We start from the raw sequence: 25,706 nt of genomic DNA, 5'->3' as shown, positions 1-25,706 counted from the left end.
CAGCAGCTGAATATCTGTGAAAATACCTTACTCTTATTGTGGTGTCCTCAGTTCTGAAGAGGAACAAGATAGGCTATGTAAATTTAAGGATAATAAACCTTGTGTTACCAGCTTTTAGACACTCCACACCCACCTGGGCCCACAATGGTGACCTTACCCTCACATGACTCCTAGGAACTAACAGGCACCCACAATTACAGCCAGGAGTATGCCATGCCCAGAGCTGCTGGTAAACATGCCCTGTATTCCAGGTAGTGGTGCAATCCCACAACCCCTGCACCTTGGCCACTTAGACACCATAGATATTGCCAATATTTATAACAGTTGATGCAGCTGCATGAATAGTACACCAAAAAACCCACATGGAACCAAAGTCAATGCAGAATAGCCAACCTACACCCTAGCACACATCACCAGCAGAAAGTCTTACTATTAAAGCCACCCTGTGAAGTTGGTAGAAGTAAGTGGCCCACCTGGTTCACAAAAAAAAAAAAAAAAAAAAAAAAAAAAAAACAAGAAACATGAGCCAGGCGTGGTGGGTGGCACACTCCTGTAATCCCAGAGGCTTGGGAGGCTGAGGCAGGAGGATCACAAGTTCAAAGTCAGCCTCAGCAACTTAGCAAAGCCCTAAGCAACTTAGCAAAACCCTGTCTCAAAACAAAAAGTAAAAAGGGCTGAGGATGTGGCTCAGTGGTTGAGCACCCCTGGGTTCAATTTCAAGAAAGGAAGGAAGAAAGGGAGGGAGGGAGGAAGGGAAGATAAAAAAATAAAATGTAATGTGACAGCTCCAAAGGAACACAACAACTCTCTAGTAATAAGGCACAAAGAAAATCAACTAACACTCATACATTGTTGGTGAGAATGCAAATTGGTGCAACCATTATCGAAAGCAGTATAGAGATTCCTCAGAAAACTTAGAATGGAACCACCATTTGACCCAGCTATCCCACTCCTTGGTTTATACCCAAAGGACTTAAAATCAGTATACTACAGTGACACAGCCACATCAGTGTTTAAAGCAGCCTAATTCACAATAGCTAAGCTATAGAACCAACCTAGGTGCCTTTCGACAGATGAATTGATAAGAAAATGTTGTATATACACACAATGGAATATTACTCAGCCTTAAAGAAGAATGAAATTATAGCATTTGCAGGTAAATGGATGGGGCTGGAGAATATTATGCTAAGTGAAATAAGCCAATCCCAAAGAACCAAAAGTCAAATGCTTTCTCTGACATGTGGGTGCTAATTCACAATAAGCAGGGAAGGCTACGGAATAGAATAGAGGTACTAGGAAGGATAATAGAATGAATTGGACATCATTATCCTATGTACATATATGATTACAAGACAGGTGTGATTCTACATCATGTACAATCAGAAGAATGAGAAGTTATACTTCACTTATGCATGATGTGTCAAAATTCATTCTACTGTCATGTATAACTAACTAGAATAAAAAAAAAGAAATCAACTAATGCCTAGCAAATAATTCAAAAACATCATTTTAAGGAAACAATGATATACAAGAGAATACAATTTAACAGAATTAGGAAGGCAATTCATGATATGAACAAGACATTCTACAAAGAAATAGAGTTCATAACAGAGAATCCAGAGTTAAATTCAATAAATGAAATTTAAAACATAGTCAAGAGCCTCACTAGCACAATCAATCAGGCAGAAAAAAAAAACTGAGCTTAAAGAGAAGTCTTTTGAAATAACCCCATCAGATGATTGTTTTTAATTTTTATGAAGAAAGTCTTCAAGGCTTATGAGACACCATTAAACAAGACAACATTTACATTATGGGTGTTCCAGAAGAGAAAGGAAAAGGTATAAAAAAAAAAACCTATGAGAAAAATCACTGAAAACTTTCCAAATCTAGGGGAAAACACCCAGGTCCAGGAAGCCTAAAGGACCCCTAATAGATTCAATCAAAAAAGATTCACTCTGAGCATATTATAATCAAACTGTCAATAGTACAAGAGAAAATGCTGAAGAGAAAATTGTCAAGCCATTTGTAAGGTAGTCCCCATTAAACTTCTTGGCAGAAAGCAAAGAGGCTAGGAGAGAATGGAATGGGCCATTCAAAGTCCTGGGGCAGGGGGCGGGAGGAATGCCAGCCAAGTACACCTAACAAAGCTATCTTTCAGAAATAAATAAAGGTCAGTGGCAAGCAAAATCCAAAACTAGTGCAAATGCATAGCCTCCAGAGGGTCCACAAGAAATGTTTGAGAGTCCTAAATTAAAAGATAAAGGGTGGCACCTACCATCATGAAAACACAGGGAACTATAAAATCCAACAGTAGAGCAGATACCCAAGAGAGAGAGAATGGAATATTATCAACACAGAAAACTATCCCCTCAAGAGATGAACAAAAGGAGAGGAAGTAAACAAAGGATCTGTAAAACAACCAGAAGAATTAAAACAGAACAGCAGAAGTATTCTTTTACTTATCAGTAATGACTTTGATAGTAAATGGATCAAATGCCCCAATTTAAAGACACAATCACTTGAGCTGCCCCCAAGGACTCAGCAGCCTCCCCCTCCAAAACCCTTGGTCTCCTACCTCACAGCCGGCTCCCACAGCCACCTTTCTGCAGGCTGTTTGCACCAAGGAAAAGAAATCTTATCCTTATGTCCACTATCCAGAACCTCCACTCTTTTGACCCCTTTGAGGATACAAGTGAGAATGATGAACTGCTTCCTTCTGGCACTGAGGATCATAGCCATATAAGAACTCAACAGAGGGCTGGGGTTGTGACTCGGTGGCAGAGCACTTGCCTCATACATGTGAGGCACTGGGTTTGATTCTCAGCACCACATAAAAATAAAGATATTGTGTCCATGTATAATTAAAATATTTTTTAAAAAATTCCACAGAGAAACAAGATGACCCATACTACTGTCCAAGGGATTGCTTATGATTAGTGATTAAAAACTCGTGAAGGTGTTTAAGAAATTTGCCTGCAATGGTATTTTGCTTGAGCATCCCAGAGTATGGATAAGGGAAGGGTGGCCAGAACAAAAACATATGCCAGTTCCTGACGGAAATTGGACTGGCTAAGGGTGATCAGTTGAAGTTTCCTGGGTACTAAGCATTTGTGGCTCACTGATATGTGAGGATTTCCTTGCAATGAATAGAATCTCCCTTCTGTCCCTTGTTCCAAGTTACCTACAGTGTGATCCCACTGACAACACTCTTAAGATTACAAAAAATCTCCAAATGGAGGAAAGATCAGTGGTTGCCAGTGGGTTAAGAAAGGGATAAAGAGTGGAAAGGAAGTGAGTGTAACTATAAAAGAGCAACAAGCGGGATCCTCTGGTGAAGAAAATATCCCACATCTTGACTGAATCAGTGTTAGTATCTGTTGTCATACTGTGCTATAGTTTCACAAACTATTATCACTGGGGGAAACAGGGTAAAGGAGTACATAGGATCTCTACATTATTTCCTATGACTGCATATAATCTCCAATTATCTCAAAAATTTTAAAGTGAAACCCATTGATTACTGAAAATTTCAAAATACACTGGGAAGATCTAGTTTGGTTATTATACTGATACACTAATAGGTGTAGCATTTATTCATTTGTGGACTTTTCATGTATATTGACTGCTTTTAACCGCAGCAGAAATATCTATATATTATGTTTTCCCCCTATATATTTGCTTCAAAGCCTCCTGGGAGTCTGAAGAAATTACACAGGGGGTCCAAAGTTCATGGGCAGCTCCCTTTGAGCAAAAATCCTAGAGCAGTGATAGAATGTACTCCTTCTTGAGTACCATCTTTGACAGTTATATTGGCCATTTCTAGTACTGTACTATAAGAATTTTGCAGCAATCTCCATGTCCAAAGAAAGATATTATAATTCATTAGCAATGTCCATCACAGGCACAGGGTACAGGAATTATATTACTTGGCCCCATACTTGTCCTCTTAACTCAATAAGTCTTTAAAAACCAATCTTACAAATGTCAGGAGACACTTTGTTAAATAAAACATTCTGTATAAAAATTCTCAAAAAGTATCATTCATTCTGCAAACCAAAACTACACTGAGCTTTCATCTCACACCAGTCAGAATGGCAATTATCAAGAATATAAGCAACAATAAATACTGGCAAGAATGTGGGGGGAAAGGTACACTCATACATTGCTGGTAGGCCTACAAATTGATGCAACCATTATTTGAAGCTGTATAGAGATTCCTCAGAAAACTTGGAATGGAACCACCATTTGACCCAGCTATCCCACTCCTTGGTTTGTACCCAAAGGACTTAAAATCAGCATACTACAGTGACACTGCCACATCAATGTTTATAGAAGCTCAATTCACAATAGCTAAACTATGGAACCAGCCTAGGTGCCCTTCAACAGATGAATGGGTAAAGAAAATGTGGTGTATATATACACAATGGAATATTACTCAGCAATAAAAGAGAATAAAATCGTGGCATTTTGGACGGATGGCATTGGAGAAGATAATGCTAAATGAAATTAGCCAATCCCAAAAAAACAAATGCCAAATATTTTCTGATATGTGGATGCTAATTCACAATGGGGGTGAGGGGCTAAAGAAGAATAAAGGTACTTTGATAAGACAGAGGAAAGTGAAGAGAAAGGAGAGGGGTATGGGGGTAGGAAGGAGGGTAGAATGAATCAGACATTATTACCCTATGTGCATATATGATTACACGACTTGTGTAACTACATCATGTACAACCAGAAGAATGAAAAGTTACACTCCATTTATGAATGTGTCAAAATGCATTCTACTGTCACGTAAAACTACTTAGAATAAAAAATTACAGGAAAGAAGTGTCATTCATTCTAGACTAGGGACAAAGCTTAATAGCAGAGCCTTTGCCTAGCATGTGTGCAGTCCTGGGTTCATTCCCCAGTACTGAAAAATAATCCCTTCTCTGTCATAACCAAGTACATACTATGATTTATATATAGTAACTCTTCTATAGTTAACCCTTCATTTCACCATCCACATTGTATGAGAAGAACAAACAGCTTCAGATTTTTACCATTATTTCTCTGTGCTAAGAGTGTCATTCAGTCTCTAATACACTTTCCTACTTCATAGAATGATAAAACCAAGAAACATTAGCTCCTCTAGTATCATTCTCCTATTGAAATATTTGTATCTATTCTTACATCTGTATATATATACAGAGGAAAACTGGAAAGATGGTCACAAATACTTAAGAATGATAATTTCTAGTTCAATGGTAGATTTTTATTCTCACAATGGTATGTTTTCCTGCTTAGGTTGATTTCTTTATATTAAGCATGTATCACTTTAGAATAAGTCATGATTAAGTCTCAAACAAGTCTTAGAAATGAGCCAAATTCTTACTTACACACACACACACACACACACACACACACACCACACACACACACACCACACACACACACACACACACACACACGGAAATGTTGCAACTTAAAGAATAATTTTCAAACAAGCTGTTACTGGGCTTATGAAGTAAAACTAATACTACAGGCAATAAACTTGAAGACAGAATACTGTATTATCAGGATTACTCTCCCTAAAATCAAAGACTAAAAATGGAATTTTTAAAACGGCTAGGGAAGAAACACAAACTTTTAAAACTTCCTCACAACAAAGCAAATTTTAGGAAGGTATTAAAAACAGTACATTTATTTAAACTGTCAATTGTCATAATTCGTTGACTCTTATCCAGGTCAATAGCTTCATTTCACACCATATTGAATATATTTACTGGTTTTACATAAAACTTCATATAAAACTAAGAATTAAAAGTATAACTAAGAGAAAATACAGAAATTTTCCATACACTTCCTGCCCTTATATACACACATATCAATATCCTGAAACAGTATGGTACATGTTACAATTCTCAGTGTAGTTTTAATTTTTATCTGCCTAATTTTCATCTCCTTTATTACCATTTTTATATCTCTTAGGTGAAGGGTTCAGAATTTGGGGCCATTTTGTTATTTGGTTATTTTCTTATTAAATCTTGAAAATTTTTAAAATTTTTTCCTGGATATAAATCTTGGTCAAAATGTGATTTGCAAATATTTTCTCTTAGTCCATGGCTTGTTTTTTCATTGCCTTGTGCAAAACAGAAGTATTTAATTTTAATAAAGTCCAATGTATTTTTTTAAAAAGCACAGCTAAGAACAGAGTTTGGATCTGTGTGTGAGAATTCACCATCACACAATCCAGTCCCTAATGTGGTTGTTGTTTTTTTTTTTCTATTGCATGAGCCTCTCACCCTTCAACTTGCTTTCTTTTTAGAGAAAATGAAGCCTCTCCTCTGATCTCTCTCCCAACACAAGTCTGGCCACCATGTTAATGTTTTGTGTTGATCCAGTGGTACCTGTCCACCCGGTGCACAGCAGCAGGCTGCCTATAACACTTAAAATTCTTATGCAAGACATGATGAACATTCCCTGGGAGGCCTATGCGCCCATCCATCACATTCTTTTTGCGGGGGATGTGGAACCAAGATTGAAAGGGCTGTCTTAAGTTTTCGACCTGGAAAAAAGAAAGAAAATACAAAGATTGCTAAACTAATATAGGTAGCTCTGAGGACTAAACATGAACCCACAACTCAGAAGTGAAATATCTCAAAAGCAAAAAGATTACAAATGAATGGAAATAAAATTAGATAATCATCTATAGAAAATTTGGCAGCATTTCACGTACCTTAAATTTAAGTATCACCTTATACTTTTTATGAAAACTAATTCTTTAATTTTTTTTTCAGCTGGATTAAACACATTATTCAAATCTTCAATATTCTTGGATTCTCCCTCACCCCATTCCATCTTGACCCCTGCCATTCCGACCCAAAACTGCCTGATCATGATCTCTGGGGCCAAGACCCAGGAGGACCCCTTGTAAATATTTCAGATGACTTACATGAATATTTTTCAGAACATACTTTGAAAATATCTATAAAAGAAAAGAATCGACTGACTACAGATCTGATCCTTAGATGGAAGAAACTTTCTAAGCCTAAAAATAAAATCAAGGGTAAATATTTTATAATTTAGCTTTAAATTGTTATAGAGAACTATATGTAAACTATACATATAAAGTTTAGAAGACTAGGGGAAAAATATTTGCTAATAACATAAAATACTTCTGACTGGCCATAAAGGGTCTATAATGCTACATTAGGCGAGGGGAAAATTCAGAAGACAGTAAGTACCTGAAACATTTGGGTTTATGGAGATTTTCTGAATATTTAACTTCACAAGTACTATTATAGATACCATTTTTTAATCAAAGTATCTTTTAAGTGAGAATAGGAAATTTTAGGGGGAAAAATTGGTAAAGCAGATGCTTTCACATGGAGCTAGCGAGACTACAGAAGTACAACTTTCTAGAAGGGCTTTTGTGCATTTTACAAACCTGTAAAACGTCTACACCCAATGACCTCATAATTTGATATTTGGGAATCAAATCTCATGAAATAAAATTCAGACATCACCATACAAGTTAGCAGTTTTATAAAGCAGCAGTGTGGAAATAATCTAGAATGTTTGCTGATAATAGCAAATTACAAGGAATAACTGAATGTTAAAGTATTAAAGCCATTTAATATTTTGAAACATAATTAAGACACAAACATAAAATACAAAGTGTTAGAAAGTCTAGATGAGTCTTTTTCAAACTGGGTCATGAAATTAAATTAGGTGCTTTAAGTTCACATATGGGGCAGAGCTGCTAGAAAGGATAAGTATTGTTTCATGAAACTTATTTCTTATATGAATATGTATATCTTTCCATGAGTTGTGGTTTAGAGAAAAAAATTATTTGAAACTGCTTCTAATTCCCATCCTTTCCTTCCCTAGTGGCAAGAATTTACTCTTTACTGAATATTCCAAACTTTCTATAAATGAGATTATTTTTTATTGATCCCTCCAAAAAAAAAGTCCTTAATATTTACTGAGGGAATTTAAGTGGAAGGAAACCTGTGTGTCTTTAAATAATATATGAAGAGACAGGAGGACAAGATCACAGATCCTAAGAATTCAATCAAGTAGAGGTAATACATAGAGGCGTGGGACCAGAAAAATGTTGCCATATTATTAACATTGTAGGGTTTTGTTTTGTTTTGTTTTTAACTGTATAGTTTCATTCTTTCCACATTTTGTTTATTTTTGAAAGTGAACACAGCCTCTCTAGAAATAGAATAGAAAAAAGTACACAGAAGAACTTGACCTGATAGATACTCTTCGGATTGCTGACTTTAGGAATGATCCGGGGTTCTTTGCTACAACTTTCTTCATCAGAAGAAGTGCCAGAGGAGTAGTCTAATGTGGCTTTATTAACAGCATAACTGATTTGTTGGGACAGTTCCCATTCCTCCCATCTGCCCTTAAAAGAAGCAATTATAAATGGATGGTTTTTCTCACCATACCTAAATAGGAAAATAAATTATTCATTAAGGATTCAACTTCCCACAAATTTTCTCTCTAATCCTGTTTGAAGACAACATGTTAACATTTAAAAAGGGTTATTTTAAAAAGGGATGGGTCTAAAAATACAAATCAAAGGACATTATGACCTTCAGCTACCACACTGTTGTAATTAGTGAGGACATCCCGTAAGAGCTATTTTGGTTAATTGCTTAGGAAAAGACTAAGACCAATTTCTTTTAGTTCAACTAATGGACTAAATTGCCTCCAGTGGTAGATAATTCCCCTTTCTTCCCGATATTGTATATAATACTTAGAAGTTAAATCTATAGTTTGCAATAGGGTGCAGCCATTGACGTCACATTGCAAGTATTTTGCAAAATTTCTGGCCAACCTTCTCCGTCCACTCCTAGTGAAAATCTGTGCTGTCTATCAGAAGTTTGCATCTAAAATCATAGCCAAACAATGTCCTGGCTGAGGCTCTGGAGCACTGTCTTTCACAAGGGCGTACAGAGCTGACCAAATAACCTAAGGCTTCCAGTAGTCACAGCACACAAACTCAGATTACTCACCTACAGCACACTTCAAAGGGATCTACCCATAGGGTCAGCTCCTTTGGAAGTCCCAGGTGAGAAAAATTCACATTACTCTCAGCACAAGCCCTTTCTAAAATGGGGTCTTTATTCTGATTGTTTATCCTGATACACCTTAGGGGTCAAAAGGAAAGGGAAAGGAAGTGAGGACACGATGACAGGTACTTCAGCAGCAAAATTATGTTGTGGGCATCCTCCAGCACACACAGCTCCACTCACCCCACCCCCCTCCACCCGCCATTCTTACAAGTAGGAGTAAAACATCAACTTTTGATGCAATGATTCAGAATGTGTGTTGTATCGCTAAATCATGTGATTAGGTCAAACATTTGCTATATATCTTTCATGAGAAAAACAAGTTAAAAACCAGGCATCATGCACCCTTGGTCCCAGCTACTCAGGAGGTTGAGGTGGAAGGATAGCTTGAGCCTAGGAGTTCCACACCAGCCTGGGGAAACACAGTGAGACCTGGTCTCAAAAACAAAATTGAAACAAACAAACAAAAAAAAAAAAAAAAACAAATTGTCCAATCCACCACACATGTAGGTCTGTAGTTTTCAATTACACTGTCATGTTCCTATGGCTTTCAAACCCACATTCAATCAAATGAATTTGAGCCCATAACACTTATTTTTTAGTTGTCAATGGACTTTTATTTTATTTATTTATATGTGGTGCTGAGAATCAAACCCAGTGCCTCACACATGCTAGGCAAGTGCTCCACCACTGAGCCACAAACCCAGCACCCCCATAACACTTTTGAATGTGTTAGACAAACAACAAAATTCCTGCTTTTTCCTAGAGATGGTCTATGTTGCCCATTACTTGCCTTTGCCATGCCACATACGAGTTCTCTCACCTGAAGGCTTGCCCTTTAGAAGGGCAACCAGGGTGCCAGTGACCTCTGTATGTTTCAAACAAGATTATCATCAGCTTTTCTGCAAATTTTTCTATTTGCTGTTTACTCAGTTTTTCATGTTCCTTCACCAATCTTGTGACAAAGAAAACTGCTACTGCAATTTCATCTCTCATGATTCAAAAACAATCTATGAGGAGACCTGAAACCACTAAAAGGAAGCAAGAAGAAATTACATAGAAATGAGGACTTAATTATTGATATATAATTGCCATTTGGGAATATTATATAGTTTAAATATAGTAAAACAGAAATCATTTGCTAGAAAGAAATCCTTAGTGAACTAAATAAGCACATCAACACTATCAATCAACAAAATAACCACGAATACCAACTCCTCAACTTGCTCATTTTTAAAGTTTTCAAAGGAAAGAACTTTAAGAGCTTAAAATACTTACAAAATGTCATTTTGCAACTTAAATAAAAAAAGACCCTAATATGGGACAGTAACTTACACCCAGCACCACTTTTTAAAAACACATTTACAAAGGGCAAAACATTTTAGCAGATAGTAGGCTAAAACCATGGCTTACAAAGTTGCACACTTTAAGATTATCAATCATATACTTACCAGAAAAATATCTTTAGTCCCCACAAAATTAGACCAGAGTTTAAAGACCAACTATGCTATATACTTTTTGCTGCCAGATCTCACTCACACCTGTTTTGTGAGTGATGGGCTACAGCTTATATAAGCCTGGGCCTTAAAGGCTAATTGGTGAGTGTCCTTACACAGGTGCTGTACCTTAGGATAAGCACATAGCTTTTTTTCAGGACTCCAGTAGATTGCTCTTTGGCAGATAAAGAGTGGGTTCTTCAATTAAGGTGTTTAAAAATTTTCAAGCAGGATTTCTATCTTCTATTTATCTTGCTACTAACATATGACAATGAGCAAGAATGACACCTTCTTCTTCCATATCCTAATATCCTACAGTTCAGTAATTTCATCTCTAATTCTATCAACATAGTAAATTTCATCTTGGATCTTTAACAAAACTTAAACTTTCTTTGAATAGTTGTTATACTGACTACACACTTTTTAATTAAAATGTTTATTTATAGAATAAGTGGAAGAGATCTGAGTTTAGTTTCACTAGTTTTCAAAGGGAAAGTCAGTGACCACCTGATTGTACTTTCTGGATTGAATGCTAAAAATGCAAGCTCTTGTACCTTAACCCAGATCTGCTGAAGCAATCTTCTAAAGGTAAGGCATGCTAATCAGTAGTTGGCAAGTTCTCCCAGATGATACTTATACCCACTAAAATTTAAGAATCATCACACCTAATATCGTAGATATTTATCACCCACAATTAATGATCATTCAGTTTCTTTACTAGAGAAAATTAATTCACTGTCTCACAAAAGCCTTCCTTCCTATGTGGAACCAAATTCACCTCTTTGATTTTCTACATGTGCAGCCTAGTTTTTCCCTCTGACACTAGAAAGACTGTACCTAATTCTCCATCACAAAATGATGTTTCAAAAATTAGCTACTCAACCCCCTGGGTCTTCTCTTTTATGTTATATTTAGACACTAAATTTCCATCTTGTTAATTGTTCTTCTGTAGACATATTACACCACTCACTGTGCTGAGGACTCACATCCAGAGGAGCTTCAGGTGTGTCAGTAATGCTCTTTTTAAAGTGTGGGTCCCAGACTTGTGTACAAAGCTCCAGATGTGTTCTACCGGTAAAGACTAGTGTGGGACTGTGGCCTCGCTTGCTCTGAATGCGGTCTTCTAGGAGGCAGCCTCAGGTGGAGTTCCCCTTGTTGGCAGTGGCCTCACCCACGACCTCCCACTGAACTTGCAAGTCGTATTTCTCATGCTGTCATTTTGTCACATCTTTCCCTTCCTGCTCAGTATGACATTTAAGAACATGGCCTTTGGAGTCAGACAGACCTGGATGCGAACTGCAACTTTACAATTCACTAGCTGTGTGATTTGGGGGCATCTTGCTGAATCTGTAACTTTCAGTTTCCTGTCTGCGAACAGGAGGTACCACAGCAACCTCATAAGCTTGTTATCAAGATTACAATCAATAATTAAAGCATCTGGTCTTAAAACTGCAGGAAAAGAGAGAATACAGCAGGGTAGTTATAAAATCAACATTGTGGATCAAATCCTAGTCCTCCAGCTTACTAGAAACTTAAAGTAAGTTTCTCAACCTCTCCAATCTACAAGATCTACATCTGGAAAAATGGAGAAGAAATGTGCCTAGGAAGAATTTGGAACTACACTGCTGACTTTGGATCCTGGCTCCATTTAATGTGTTACCTTAGCAAGTTATTTAACCTCTCTGGCTCTCAATTTCTTCATGTATATAAAGGCTATAACAGTACTTACTTTATAGGATTGTTATAAGAATCATGTGAAATGTCTAGAAGAGTACTGGGTACTCAGTAAGTACTCTGTAAATGTTAAATATTATTACTGTTCCTTCTGTGGAATGAAATTGGCCAAATTATAATGCTATATTATGTGCATGTACAAATATGTAACAATGAATTCCACTATTATGTATACATATAATGCACTAAGAAAAAAGTTAAGTTGATCACATCTCTTTAAAAAAATATTGCTAGTACCACTACTACTATTGTTTTACAGGATTCTTGTCAAGATTAAATTATAAAATTTACATAAAGCACTTAACAGAGTGCCTGGTATAAAGCAAGTGCTCAAGATGTGGTAGCCCTTCTTATTAACACACACAAGTAAAGGATTTTAGACTTATTTTATTAGGATACTTTTAATGCTATGTGGTATAAATGGAGTATAAAACAACTACATATACAATTATACCTATCATAATTCTTTGTGCTTATTTATCTATTGTTATGGCACTGGGGATCAAACCCAGGGCCAGAGTACACTGCCACTGAGATACATTCCAGCCCATTGTGTTAAATTTAAATTCTTGCTACAGTGAGTCCAGATTATTTGTGACCCTGATTTCATCATCCAGTAAATTATCTTTCTGGCTTCCTGTCATCTGTACATTTGATAAAAAGATGACTTGAGACCTCCAACAAGCAATGAATAAGGAAGTTGAATAGGATTAAAGATCAAGCGTTTTGACAAAATTCTAGGAAATCGCACTTTAGATTGGTGTTCTTTCCACTCAATGGAAAAGTAGTCAATTGGAAATCTGCATGCAGTGTTCTTTTTTTTTTTTTTTAATTATTTTATTGTTGGTTGTTCAAAACATTACATAGTTCTTAATATACCATATTTCACAGATTGATTCAAGTGGGTTATGAACTCCCATTTTTACCCCATATACAGATTGCTGTGTCACATCAGTTACATTTCCATTGATTTACAAATTGCCTTTCTAGTGACTGATGTATTCTGCTGTCTATCCCATTCTCCACTGTCCCCCCTCCCCTCCCCTCCCCTCCCCTTCTCTCTCTCCATCCCCTCTACTATAAATCGTTTCTTCCACTTATATAATTTTTCTCCTACTCCTCCTTTCCTCTTATATGTAATTGTGTATAACCCTGAGGCTCACCTTCCAATTCCATGCAATTTCCCTTAACTCTCACTTTCCCTCCCACCTCTCATCCCTGTTTAATGTTAATCTTCTTCTCCAGCTCTTCTCTACCCTGTCCTTGGTTACTCCCCTTATATCAAAGAAGACATTTGACATTTGTTTTTTAAGGATTGGCTAGCTTCACTTAGCATAATCTGCTCTAATGCCATCCATTTCCCTCCAAATTCTATGATTTTGTCATTTCTTATTGCAGAGTAATACTCCATTGTGTATAAATGCCACATTTTTTAATCCATTCATCTATTGAAGGGCTTCTAGGTTGGTTCCACAATCTTGCTATCGTGAATTGTGCTGCTATGAACATCGATATAGCAGTGTCCCTGTAGCATGCTCTTGTTAGGTCTTTAGGGAATAGACCGAGAAGGGGAATAGCTGGGTCAAATGGTGGTTCCATTCCCAGCTTTCCAAGAAATCTCCATACTGCTTTCCAAATTGGCTGCACCATTTTGCAGTCCCACCAACAATGAACAAGTGTACCCATTTCCCCGCATCCTCGCCAGCACTTGTTGTTGTTGGACTTCTTAATGGCTGCCAATCTTACTGGAGTGAGATGGTATCTTAGGGTGGTTTTGATTTCATGCAGTATTCTTTTAATCTATCAGGAGAGTAACCTTATCATAAAAGGAAAAGGCACTTTAACCTGACATGCCTTGTTCTTTGGGAACTGTTATTCCAAGTAATACCAAATTCAACCATGCCTTATTTTTAAAAAGTTACTAAAACAAATTAAATGTTTTTAAAAATAGTAAACTTGAAAAACATATGTAGTTCCTAACCACAAACAGGTCAAAATTTATAGTATATGAACCTGATATTTATAATAATAATATATGAATCTAAAATTTATCAATAAGCTTCAGATCCTAACATCCAAGAGTAAAAATTTGAGCTTCTTTGGTTTCATAAAATTAGTATAATTCAAAATTCTTGTACTAGTATAGTATAAACCACAATGACATACATAAAGATAGCACTCATGGAGTTCATAAATTTCAGACTCAGGTAATATTTGTGGTCTGAACCCTGAAACTTATCTGTTTATAAACTAGTTTCAATAAAATGAAGTTAAAAAGCCTAAGTTATAGTTACATCTTCCCTTCTCCTATGGTCATGGACAAATTAATTAATTTTACTATATCTTTGTTTTATCTAAATCTACCTGTCTCAATTTTTCTTTGAGCTCTTCAGAAAAAAAGGGCAGAATAAGATGTCTACTGCAATATATAACATGAAAAACAGTGGTAAAATAAAGTTTACTTAGAAATTCAAAGTAAATGGAAAATCAAATGTGCTGATCTTTAGGATCTACTATGCTTATAACCTAACAAGATGAAAAACATATCTGTTGACAACCCCCACACACACAAAAAAAAAATTTTTTTCAAGTTACTCTAGGATACATTGGAATATATTCTAAAGACAGAGCTTCAAGGATTTATTTTTTAAGTCTTTTAGTAGAGTAATTATTGATACTAATATTAGTAGTACTATTAAAGTGATCATATGAATATATAGAAACAAGTAGGATAGAGTAAATCAAATATTTAATGTTCTTAATGAAATAAGATTATTATATAAGAAAAAGAGATAATAGTACAAAATCAAAGAAATTAAGTAAAACCCTCTAGTGTTAAATTTGAAATGGCAATATTAGTTTGAACTTGTGATTTTGCTTTCAAAAAATAGTTATTTTAGTCTGTCCACTGAACAGACCTAGAATTGAGCAATAAGCAAACTTCATTTTGTGGTCTCTACATAACATTCCCCACTTTAAAAAAAAAATTTTTTTTTTTGAGAAATGCCCAAATCTAATTCTAGTTCAGGTGATATATGAGAGGAATCTGGAATGTCTTTTTGGTAGCTATAAAAAAAATGGGAATGGCAATATGTAAATCAATGGAAGTGTAACTGATGTGATACAGCAATCTGTATACGGGGTAAAAATGGGAGTTCATAACCCACTTGAATCAAACTGTGCAATATGATATATTAAGAACTATGTAATGTTTTGAACGACGAACAATAAAAAAAAATAAAATAAAATAAAATAAAAAATTTTAAAAAATGGGTCATGTCAAAAGACACAACAGCCAACTTGAAGAGCTCCCAATAGCCAAAGTAAGTCAATATGAACACCATAGCTGGTGTCATGGTCCTCCTTCAGGAACAATGCAATCATCCCCCCAACTATTAGAAAGATCAAGTGCTGACAGTTCATAGTTGCATTCAGGAACTGCTGGCCTCAGGAACTGCCTCACCTAAAGTTATCCCTACCTTCAAGACATCTACAGTCATTGGCAGGCCACTTTGGGATATAAAAACCTTCCCTTGGCTTAATTTGCAATATCTCTGAAGGGCTATCCCATCTTGACAGCTTCCCACAAGATAGGCCAAGGCTTCCAATACAACTTAGTCAGTGATGGCCTCTCATTCTGCCCAGTCCTATCTTCCCACTTCCTCACTCTCCCAAGGAATATACCTTCCACATGCAACTCGCATCTCCAAGTCTGTTTTATGGAACCCAGCCTAAGACAATTGGTACCAAGAGTGTTTTAAGAGAGCATACTCTAAAATCAGGTTCTAGAGCTAGATTACTCACTTGCTGACTGAAATAAACACCTCATGACCAGTAGTGGTAGAATATGGATCCATAATAGCTCCTAGCATACCGAGTAGTATGATTGCTAAAACTTCCAACAGTGTGGACTGAAAACAGAATATGGATGTTAGAACCTGCCCTGGCAATTGTCATATCTTTGATACTTAAGAGTTACAAATTGTAAGTAAAAGGACTATTGAGATGGCTAGCTGAGCACCTTAATACCTAAGAATGACAATTTAAGATTTAATAAAATTTAGTTCAGTTCATTCAGTAAGTATTTAAATGTCTGCTATGTACACACAACATATGAAAATGAAAGTAAGCCTGGGACCTTAATGATCTTCTGCCCCACCTCTACCCCCAGTATCTTATTAATTCCAGCTGTTCATGATATACTTCTCATTTCCCTACTCAATGTCAGGGAATGACAAACTACTACACTTTGGAATCACCCGAAGATCTTTTAAAAATTCTGAAACCTGCTTCTTATTCCTTGACATTTGGATTGAATGGTATGGAGTGCAACTGGGACTTCAAGTGTTTTAAAGAGCTGTCCAATAGCTTATAATGTGCAGCAAAGGTTAAAAAATCATTAAGACAGATATCTTCCAGCTATAAAGGATTTTTAATTTATTTTACACATTTGATTACTTAATAATGCCTTAAACTTAGCAGAGATTATTATGACAAATTTATATCATGTATTCTCAACTTTTCTAGCCATTTACTAGGGTAAATTTTGCAAAATACTTGAAATTTTTGTTAAAAGTGACTTAACTAAAAATCAAGACAACTCCCTGCACATTACTGAAATAAAATCTGCTTCTGAACTAAAGGCAGAATATATAATAGCAAATACACAAAATGTTCCTTTTGAAATGGTTGTGTTTGTATTCACATTATTAAAATGGGCCAGGTATTTAAAAATTCTTTCATTACTTCACCTCCCAGATGACATACTGTTCCACTGCACTTTGAGTTAGTGAAGCACATTAGTTGATGAGGTTTTGAACCCTCTTTCAACATTATATTCTGCAACAGGCCCAAGCAGGCCTTGGAAGTCATGAATAGAACAGTAGAATAACAATGTACTTAGATTTCAGGAAAGAACAATCAAATAGAAACTAAACATAATGCAATACTTTCTTCAGTTACTGGCTTATGATGACTTCAATTGCCTGATTTAAATCACTTCCTCTACATTAATGACAACAACCCCTTCTGTTTTAATTAATATTTATTCAGTGACTGTTTATTGACCACCTACTACACAGTACACACTGCTGTGTGTTGGGGAGAAAAACAAAAATAAAACTCAACTTTTCCTTTCAAGAGGCTTATAATTTAGAGAAGGAAATCAGATATATATATATATATATATATATATATATATAAAATGCAGAGTTTGAGAAATGAGATAGTGTTTGGTTTTGATCTGAAATGTCTTCCCAGGGGCTCATGCATTGAAAGTTTGGTCCCCAATGCAGCAATGTTCAGAGGGGGAATTTGAAGAAATGATTGTTATCAAGAGGGCTCTGACTTCATCAGTGAATGAATCCATTTGATGGATTAATAATGCAAATAGACTAGTGAGAGGTGGAGGAAACTGTAGGAGGTAGAGCCTAATTGAAGGGAGAGAGTCCTTGGGAACTATATCTTCCCCAGCCCCTCTCTCACTCTGTACTTCCTGACTGCCAGGAGGTGAACAGCTTTACTCGGCCATACCCTTCTTACATGTTGTTCTGCCTCACCTTAAGCCCAAAGTAATGAAGCCTTGCCAGCCATGGATTGAAAGCTCTGAAATTGTGAGCCAAAACTTTCCTTTTTCTTTTTTTAACATATATATATATAATCATATATATATTAATATGTGTGTGTATATACATACATATATATATATATATATATATATATATATATATATATATATATTAGTTGCAGGTGGACACAACATCTTTATTTATTTATTTTTATGTGGTGCTAAGGATCAAACCCAGTACCTCATATGTTCAAGGGAGGTACTCTGCCACTGAGTTACAGCCCCAGCCCAAAAAGCTTTCCTTCTTTAAGTTGTTTGTGTCAGGTATTTTGGTTACAGCAATGAAATGCAGACGGACACACATACACATACTCAAAAATTACTTCAAGCATTAGTAACCAACAGAATAATCTTATGTTTGAAATAATTGATGAGTTTAGTGGAAGAGCCAATATAAAATGAGTGACGATTATTTAAGATTGAAGAACCCTGAATTTTCGATGGCAATTAAACACCCAGGTAGTAATGTCCATTGAAAGGATATTAGAATTTAGCAAAAGACCCAACCTGGGTCAGTCTAAGCCAATATCAAAATTTGAATGACCAAAAATAAAAAATGAAAAAACTTTCACTGTTCCTGTGTAATGTCTAAATTTTCCATTATATGACATTTATTCCTTTGCTTAAAACAGTATCATTCGAGGATTTTTTTTTCCCAGTACTGGGAAGTAAACCCAGGACATTCTACCACTCACTGAGCTATATCCCCAGCTCTTTTTTAAATTTTGAGACAGGATTTTGCTAAGTTGCCTAAGCTGACCTCCAACTTGCCATACTCCTGCCTCAGCCTCCTGAGTAGCTGATACAGTGTGCACTACCATGCTTGGCCAAAGATTTCTTTTTGAAACTGTCAGATGAGTTAACCGTAGTAGAACAAAAGGATTGTGTTCTGCCTGTAGAGGTTCACATGAAGACATTGATTAAGCTGGCTGAGGCACCACAGAAAACAGGGAAAATGAGGCCTCTAGCCACTTTAAATGAGGATGAACAGAAAGAAGGAAAACGTCGAAGATGTATTTTAACTTCTTATTATACCTGTAACAAAATCAAATGGTACAAAGCATGAAAATTACCTTGTAAAAGTAACAGGTTCCATAACTGCATTTCTTCTTTTTAAAATGGAGTAATAAAAACTTAATGGCTAAGATTAATCAATTAAAAAAAGTAAAATGTGAAAATCTTGTTCTACTATCTTCTTGGATTTTAGCTAAGCTTCAGCTTCATCTGTAAGATGAAAATATGTATGGTTATAACAGTTTAAAACAGGCAAATTAATTTGAGCTATAATCTAAATTGACCATATTTTCTGGACTTAATAGCCAGTCTTATTCTTAGCCTATTTGATTTCTTCAGCATGCCTTCCATAAACTACAAGTTATATTTCTAGGATGACTTATCCATTTGCAAATGCATGTCATTGCTAAGGGTGGGGGTAGGGGTCTGTAGATGTTTTGGCAACACTCTACTTCTGTCAGGGAAAGTGTATTTTTTTTAAATAGCAATAAGTAGCACCATTTTATACAATAAATGAATTGATTCTATAACCCCCACATAAATTTAGTCCCATTATGTTCAAGCTATGTTTAAAGGAAGTTAGAATAGCTATTCAAACAAATTTTCAAGTTAGAAACCAAGATAACTCACTACAAATAATTCAGAGTGTAAGAAAAATACCTATATACACCCCACTCACAAATAAAGTAAATATTTGTATCTATATATCAGCACTCCATACTTATATTTAAGTGATGCATTCAAAATACAATTAGAATATAAGAGAATATTTTGACTAGTGGCAGCTAAAATTGTAGAGTGAACATACTAAGTTCAAAAGTGGTTAAAGAAGAGGATGAGCATGAGCTAAAGGCACCCTGGAAGTTTTCTATCCAAGAAGTAGATAAACAGGTAACAGATGAACTAAGAAGGGAAAGGACAATATGAACTCTACTAAATGTAAGGAAAATGATGATAATGAATGAGTTATGGGTTATGTAATTTAAAAATATTATATGGAAGTTCCATTAGAAAAGAAAGCATAGGTGCCAAAGAAGGATAGTAGAAATAAAAACAAGAATAAGGGGACATAGGGAGGGATGCTAAAGAGAAGGGCATAAAGTATTATCACTATTATAAATAAATAAATTTCACAAGATAGTTAGATTCCTTCTTTGGGCTTCATAGAGTTCAAGAAAACACCCTAGAGCTCTTACGAAGAAAAAACTTTCTTCAAACCATTGCGTAAGACTACTAACGAGCTGCACTGAAATTACTTTTACGAAGCTGGAAAATCCACCCGAGTTTTTTGGAGAGGTGACAGAGGCCAAACAGTTACCAGGGAAGTTAATCTATTTATAGCCTAGAGATCATTGATCCTTCACAGACTCAATGAATCAAGCCGTAAACAAACATTCTTATAGAGCAAATCTAATCATCTGCTGCCTGTGGCTAGTTCCATTGACCAAACCTCATGATGTGATGGTACCCAAGCAGCCATTTCCCTAGACTTCATATGCATATCTGACCTTGTCTAAAACAGTGTGGCTTTTATGAGACTCTATTCTTTTGCTTCTCTCTTTGGTCTAACTCTTCTCAAAATATACTTCCTCCTGCCAGCCCCTGAGTAGAAGGACCCTCTTGAAGTTGCTCCTGAGCCCTCTTCTTTCCACCAATTGAGAATAATGCATGATTATCAGTCATCTACTCTGTCCATTGTAGGTGAACCATAGCAGATGCTGGAGAGTCAATGAAGAAAGTCAATGAACCTTCCTTGGTACCTTCATCCTCATGGCTAACTATCACAGCTTCAGAAAACTGCTAAATCTCTCTTTTCAGTTCTTGTGTCTTTCCAGAATTTCAGTTTCATATATCTGATTTCACCACAATGTTCTTCCAGTACCTAATGCCAGACATGCCTAGACTGAAACTCATCACAGTTATCCTCTCTATATTTATATTTATATCTATATTTTCTCCTCTTGACCCCCTCTACTTGTTCTCAAAAGCTGGAAGTTAATCTCGTTCTTTCTTCACTTTAAACCAGTCACCAAATCCTATAAATTTTCCTTCATAAAGTGTCTTCCACTTATCCATATTTCCTACATCACTTCATACCTAGATTTATTAAAATAATTTACTAAATGGACTTTCCATCTTCTCTGTCTCTCCCTCTTCTAATCAATTCTCTTTTAATCTCCAGATGAGGAAGGAACACACAATACACATCAGGGGCTCTTGGGTCAGAAGAAAGAAAGTGAAACTCACTGTACTAATAGAGTCCTCTATGATCTACTCACCTGCCTCTCTATCTCATTTCCCAATGGAGACCCATTCATTGCTGCCCCACTGCCCATATGCATTACCATCTCCATGAATTTGCTTGTGTTTTTCCTTCACAAACTGCTCCTGCTGCCAAGAACTTTCCCTCTTCACCTATGTCTACTTTCCCTTCTAATCTCAGTTCAATCCCACCTTTCCATGAAGTCTTCTCTCTGTTCCAACCTTTACAAGTTTGCATATTCTTTTTCCTAAATACTGGCAATAATAAAGCTTATACTAGTATTCAGTATTCCTGAAGCACTTATTCATCTGACCATCTTGATATGTTATATATTTATATGTGACATAACTATAGCATATAAATAAACATTATATTAATAGTACAAATTATGTGAATATTAATTTATATATTAATATCATATGTTGTGTTAATATGATTAAAATAATTTAACCATCTTAATTATCTATATATACAAATTGTACATCTCTCCAACTAGACCATAAATCCCTGGAAACTATGTTCTATAAAGATAGTAAATGCACAAGATGTTTGCTCCAGCAACTTAAATTATGAAGCCCATTCTGTTAGATTGTTTCTGATTTACTTACCTAAAAGCTAAATTAGCACTCTCATACTGAAAACAAAAGCATTTAATCAATAAATATAAATAAGAAGCTAATTAAGAATCTAGTATACTCTTACAACTGAGAGTATAAGGAAATGGAATAAAAAATATGGAATTACAAAAACTGCTGGCAGTTTATTTTAGCTTGAATGAAACAGATTCATTGATTTTCAGTTCTTCAAAGGCACCAAATTGCCTTCAATTTGGTCTTGTTTCAAAATCTCAACTCAGTTCCTAAGTATATCATCAATGTTAATAAGGTAATTTGACATTGATAATCTTTATAAAAACCAAAACATGGTTTTATATTTCCTAAGAAAAAACATGAATTTAAACACAGGTTTAAAAGGAAACTGCTAAAATCCAATAATTTCTAATTAGTCTCATTCTTCATTTCTTTCTTCCTTAACAACATCCTTCAAAAGCTTTGGAAGACAGTAAAATGTTCAGATTGTGTGTTTGCATTTGTTGAAGGGAGGGCTAGGCTGTCTCCACCTTTTGTAACTCCCAATTCCTATCACTCTAGTCTTTTATCTAGGAGTGGTAAATTAAACCAATATAAACTTGCCAAAGCTAACGTAGAAGGTGTTTGTTTTCAATATTCTTCTTAGTTTCTTCTTAATCACCAACTTCACCTCCACTCCTTAGAGTTCCTTCCCCATCTCCTTGATCACCAAAAGCATAGAAATTAAAACAGTAAACAACTCCCCTGAAAGGTGCCTTCCTGGTGCTGTCTAAAACAAATGCAATCTTCTGTTTGGGCATTTTAAACACCACAAGCATTCTTACTTAGATTAAATCATGGGTCTCCCTGGTCTCCAGGCATGCCTAGACATGAACCATAAAGGCGACAAGATCCTTGGAGTTTCTTTAGTAACTGCAGGCCAAATCAACAGCAACCCTATGAACAAGCATTCTTTTCTTCAAACAAACCTAGGCCACACACATTTTTTGATGTATTTCACTTTTTTAATTATACTACACACAAAATAAGTACATTTTAAAAAATTTAGTACACGATGGATCTTGATGACTTTTACATAAATTTTCTTTATTGATTATCTTTGAAGAAAAGTTTCTAATTTTCAAGGCATCTAACACAACCATCACCTTGGATGACGACAATCCAGCTCAGGTAAGATTACTTAAAATGCAACTAATAATTTAAACTAAAAATAAATCAGGAAGAAACATTACATATAGTATTATGTAAAAACGACTAATAATTTGAAGAAACAGAACTGTTTCTATGATTATTCTCACGAAAGTTTTAGGTATGCATATTGTTAATGGAATGAGGGCTGTTTCATTTCTACTTTCATTTATGTGTATATTTTAAATAAGTATGAAGTGATTTGTTTAATGTGTGCTACAACATTCTGCATCTCCCAAATATGGGATGAATGAATACAAAAGTCATCTGCAAGTGATCTTTTACAATTTAATTTTATAAGTTAATTTTTACAATTAACATTTTCTACTTCACTTTGATTTCTTACTCTTCACAAAACAAAGTATGCTTTTGGCAAAAAAAAAAAGGCATCTTTAATAGTCAAAGATAATGTTATAACCTTCTCAAACTCATCCTTGGGAAGTTCTTGTTTTAATACTTTTAGTTTGGAATTTGTGTCTAATAGTCTAGATTGCCTGTCCCTATTCGTGTTACTAGTGGCATCTATGAGCCCATTTGCTGGTTTTAGGAATCGATCTACAGCTGGCTAGAAATTTCCTTTGTGGAAAATAATTAAGAATTAAGCCTTCAGGGTCAACAATGATTGCTCTATACTGCGTGCATGACAACCACATTCTAGTGGGACTACTTCCAATCGAGTTCTACCATGTGTCTAATCACAATATTTTTTTTCCTCTCCCTACTCACTCATTAAAGGAAAAAAGGGGGAAAACATCTAAAGGAAAAAATTATTAGTAGATACTACCCAGAAATCCTCTCTAACTGTCCCCTTTCCTGACCTATCCCACGCTCAAACACATCCACACCATTAGATGTGAAACTGCAAGAACAGGAAAACAAAACTGTCACTAGACAGTTTCTCTGGCCTCTGCAGACTTCACCCTGAATACCCAAATTTACTCTTGCTCCCAGGACCTACTCAAATCTGACCTCCTCCATGAACATTCTCATTAGAGTTCTCTTGGTGCCTCCCTTTCTATTTCAATTAGTAACGTCTATCCAGTTTAGTCATTTATTGTATACTGTCTTGAATGGCAAATAATGTGTGATCACTTTGTGTCACCACCTAGCCTAAGGTGGAGGGTAAAACAAATGCTGAATATGTAAGTATTTAAACAAGTATGTGCTAGTAGTTCTGCCTGAGGCTGACCTTGAGGAGTACAAAACTTAGGCTTTGATCCCAAAAGGACCACACTTCCATCTAAGGAGCTGCCTGGGTAGCTATTGACTAGAAAATGGAGCCCTCACTTCACTGTATGGCCCTCTAAGAATACAGCCCAAATCCCCAGAGTTAAGCAAGGGTGCAGATGGCCACCTCAAACATAATTCTCCTGCGTGTCAGGGGACACTCAGGCCTACCTCCGTTTGGAAAACTCAAGCCTACACTCTGAGGTACCTGGGAAGCTGTTTTCTCAGATCATAATGGGCATGAAAACTGGGTGGGCTTTGTGGAACTTTGGGGGGAACGGGGAAAGGACAAGGAGCTCTTTGCCCTTACAGCTACACCAGGAAGGGAAACTCATCAAGAATTTGTGCTTCCACCTCCTCCATCTCCCCGAGGCCCCCATAGGGGCCGCCCACAGCCCCAACTCTCAGCCTCCTCCCCTCCCCCACTCCTCCCCACACCTCGCGCCCGCCCCGCCCCCTCGGCCCGCGGGATTCCAAGGGCGGTTGGCCCGCCACAGCCACCGCCGCGGTCACTTGGCGGCTCGGCGCTGCGGGGCGCACGGGGCTAGGAGCCGGCTCTAGGGTCTGGGCTGGGAACTGAAGAGAAGTTTTCTGATGCGGGCTAGACCCGGCGTGAGAGAAGTGGGAGACCGGCCCGGAGAAGCCGAGGGGAAGGGAAGCTGAGCAGGAAGGCCCTGGGAGGTGCGGGAGACCGCGGGGAGGGGGAACCTGGCATTCCCGCGGGTCACCTGGGGTCGGGGGCGCGGCTCTGGGGATGCAGGACCCTTGGGCCGGGCTGCTCGCAAGCCTTACAACCCGCGGTGGGCGCTGCCAGTCCGGCTGGGGCCACCGCATTGGTGCGGGCCGGTCAACCCAGGAGGCGTCCGCGGAGGACCCTGGCTCAGGGCCTCGCGCCCAGTCCCTGTCAGGTGTCGGCTCAGGTGCAGTAGGGGGTGGCGGGGACCCGGTCCCCGCGGCCGGCCAGCGGGCTCGGGAACTCCACATCGGCACTGCGGACCATCCGGGAGCTGCAGCGGCGGGCGCCCGGTGCTCGGTTTGTAGGCAGTGTAATTAGCTGATTGTACTATGGTGCTTACAATCACTAATTCCACTGCCATCAAAACAAGGCACAGCATCACCCGCTGCCCCGCGGAGACTGGAGAGGAGTCAGCAGCGCTTGGAAGTGTGATGCGTCAGCGTTTGTCCGGGAGCAAGTTGCCAAAGTGCGAGTAAACCCACAGAACGGGCTGGCTGCTCTCCAGATAGTTAAATCGTTAGCTATCTCTAGGGAGTCCAACCAGGATGGTACGGTCTCGTGCAAGGAAGAAATGCGCGGAGTTTAAAGGCTTTAAGAAAAGACATTTAAACTGTTTGGAGAACCCCTCCCCCATGTAACAGTTACAGCTGTACGCTATGGTTCATTACTATTTTCCATTAGTAACGTATTCGGCAAGCCAGCAACTAAGTGAACTCCAATGTAACCAATGATTTGCCTATCACAACAAATGGAGGCACCAACTT

General features: G+C 37.1%; 1 protein-coding gene across 1 annotated transcript; it reads right to left on the bottom strand.

Moving 5' to 3' along the window:
- Positions 1-6,361: 6,361 nt before the first annotated feature.
- Positions 6,362-10,064, bottom strand: BTG4 (BTG anti-proliferation factor 4; the record flags this gene model as incomplete). The annotated part of the gene is made up of 4 exons (XM_081262966.1): positions 6,362-6,547; positions 8,243-8,441; positions 9,012-9,146; positions 9,892-10,064. The coding sequence occupies 4 exons, from the start codon at positions 10,062-10,064 to the stop codon at positions 6,362-6,364; spliced, it is 693 nt and encodes a 230-aa protein (XP_081119092.1).
- Positions 10,065-25,706: the final 15,642 nt, after the last annotated feature.

The sequence above is a fragment of the Spermophilus citellus genome (assembly GCF_964194105.1).
Source record: "Spermophilus citellus genome assembly, chromosome: 2".
Taxonomy (NCBI): domain Eukaryota; kingdom Metazoa; phylum Chordata; class Mammalia; order Rodentia; family Sciuridae; genus Spermophilus; species Spermophilus citellus.
Note: the sequence above shows the minus strand (reverse complement) of the source record. Positions and strands in the feature narration are given on the sequence as shown.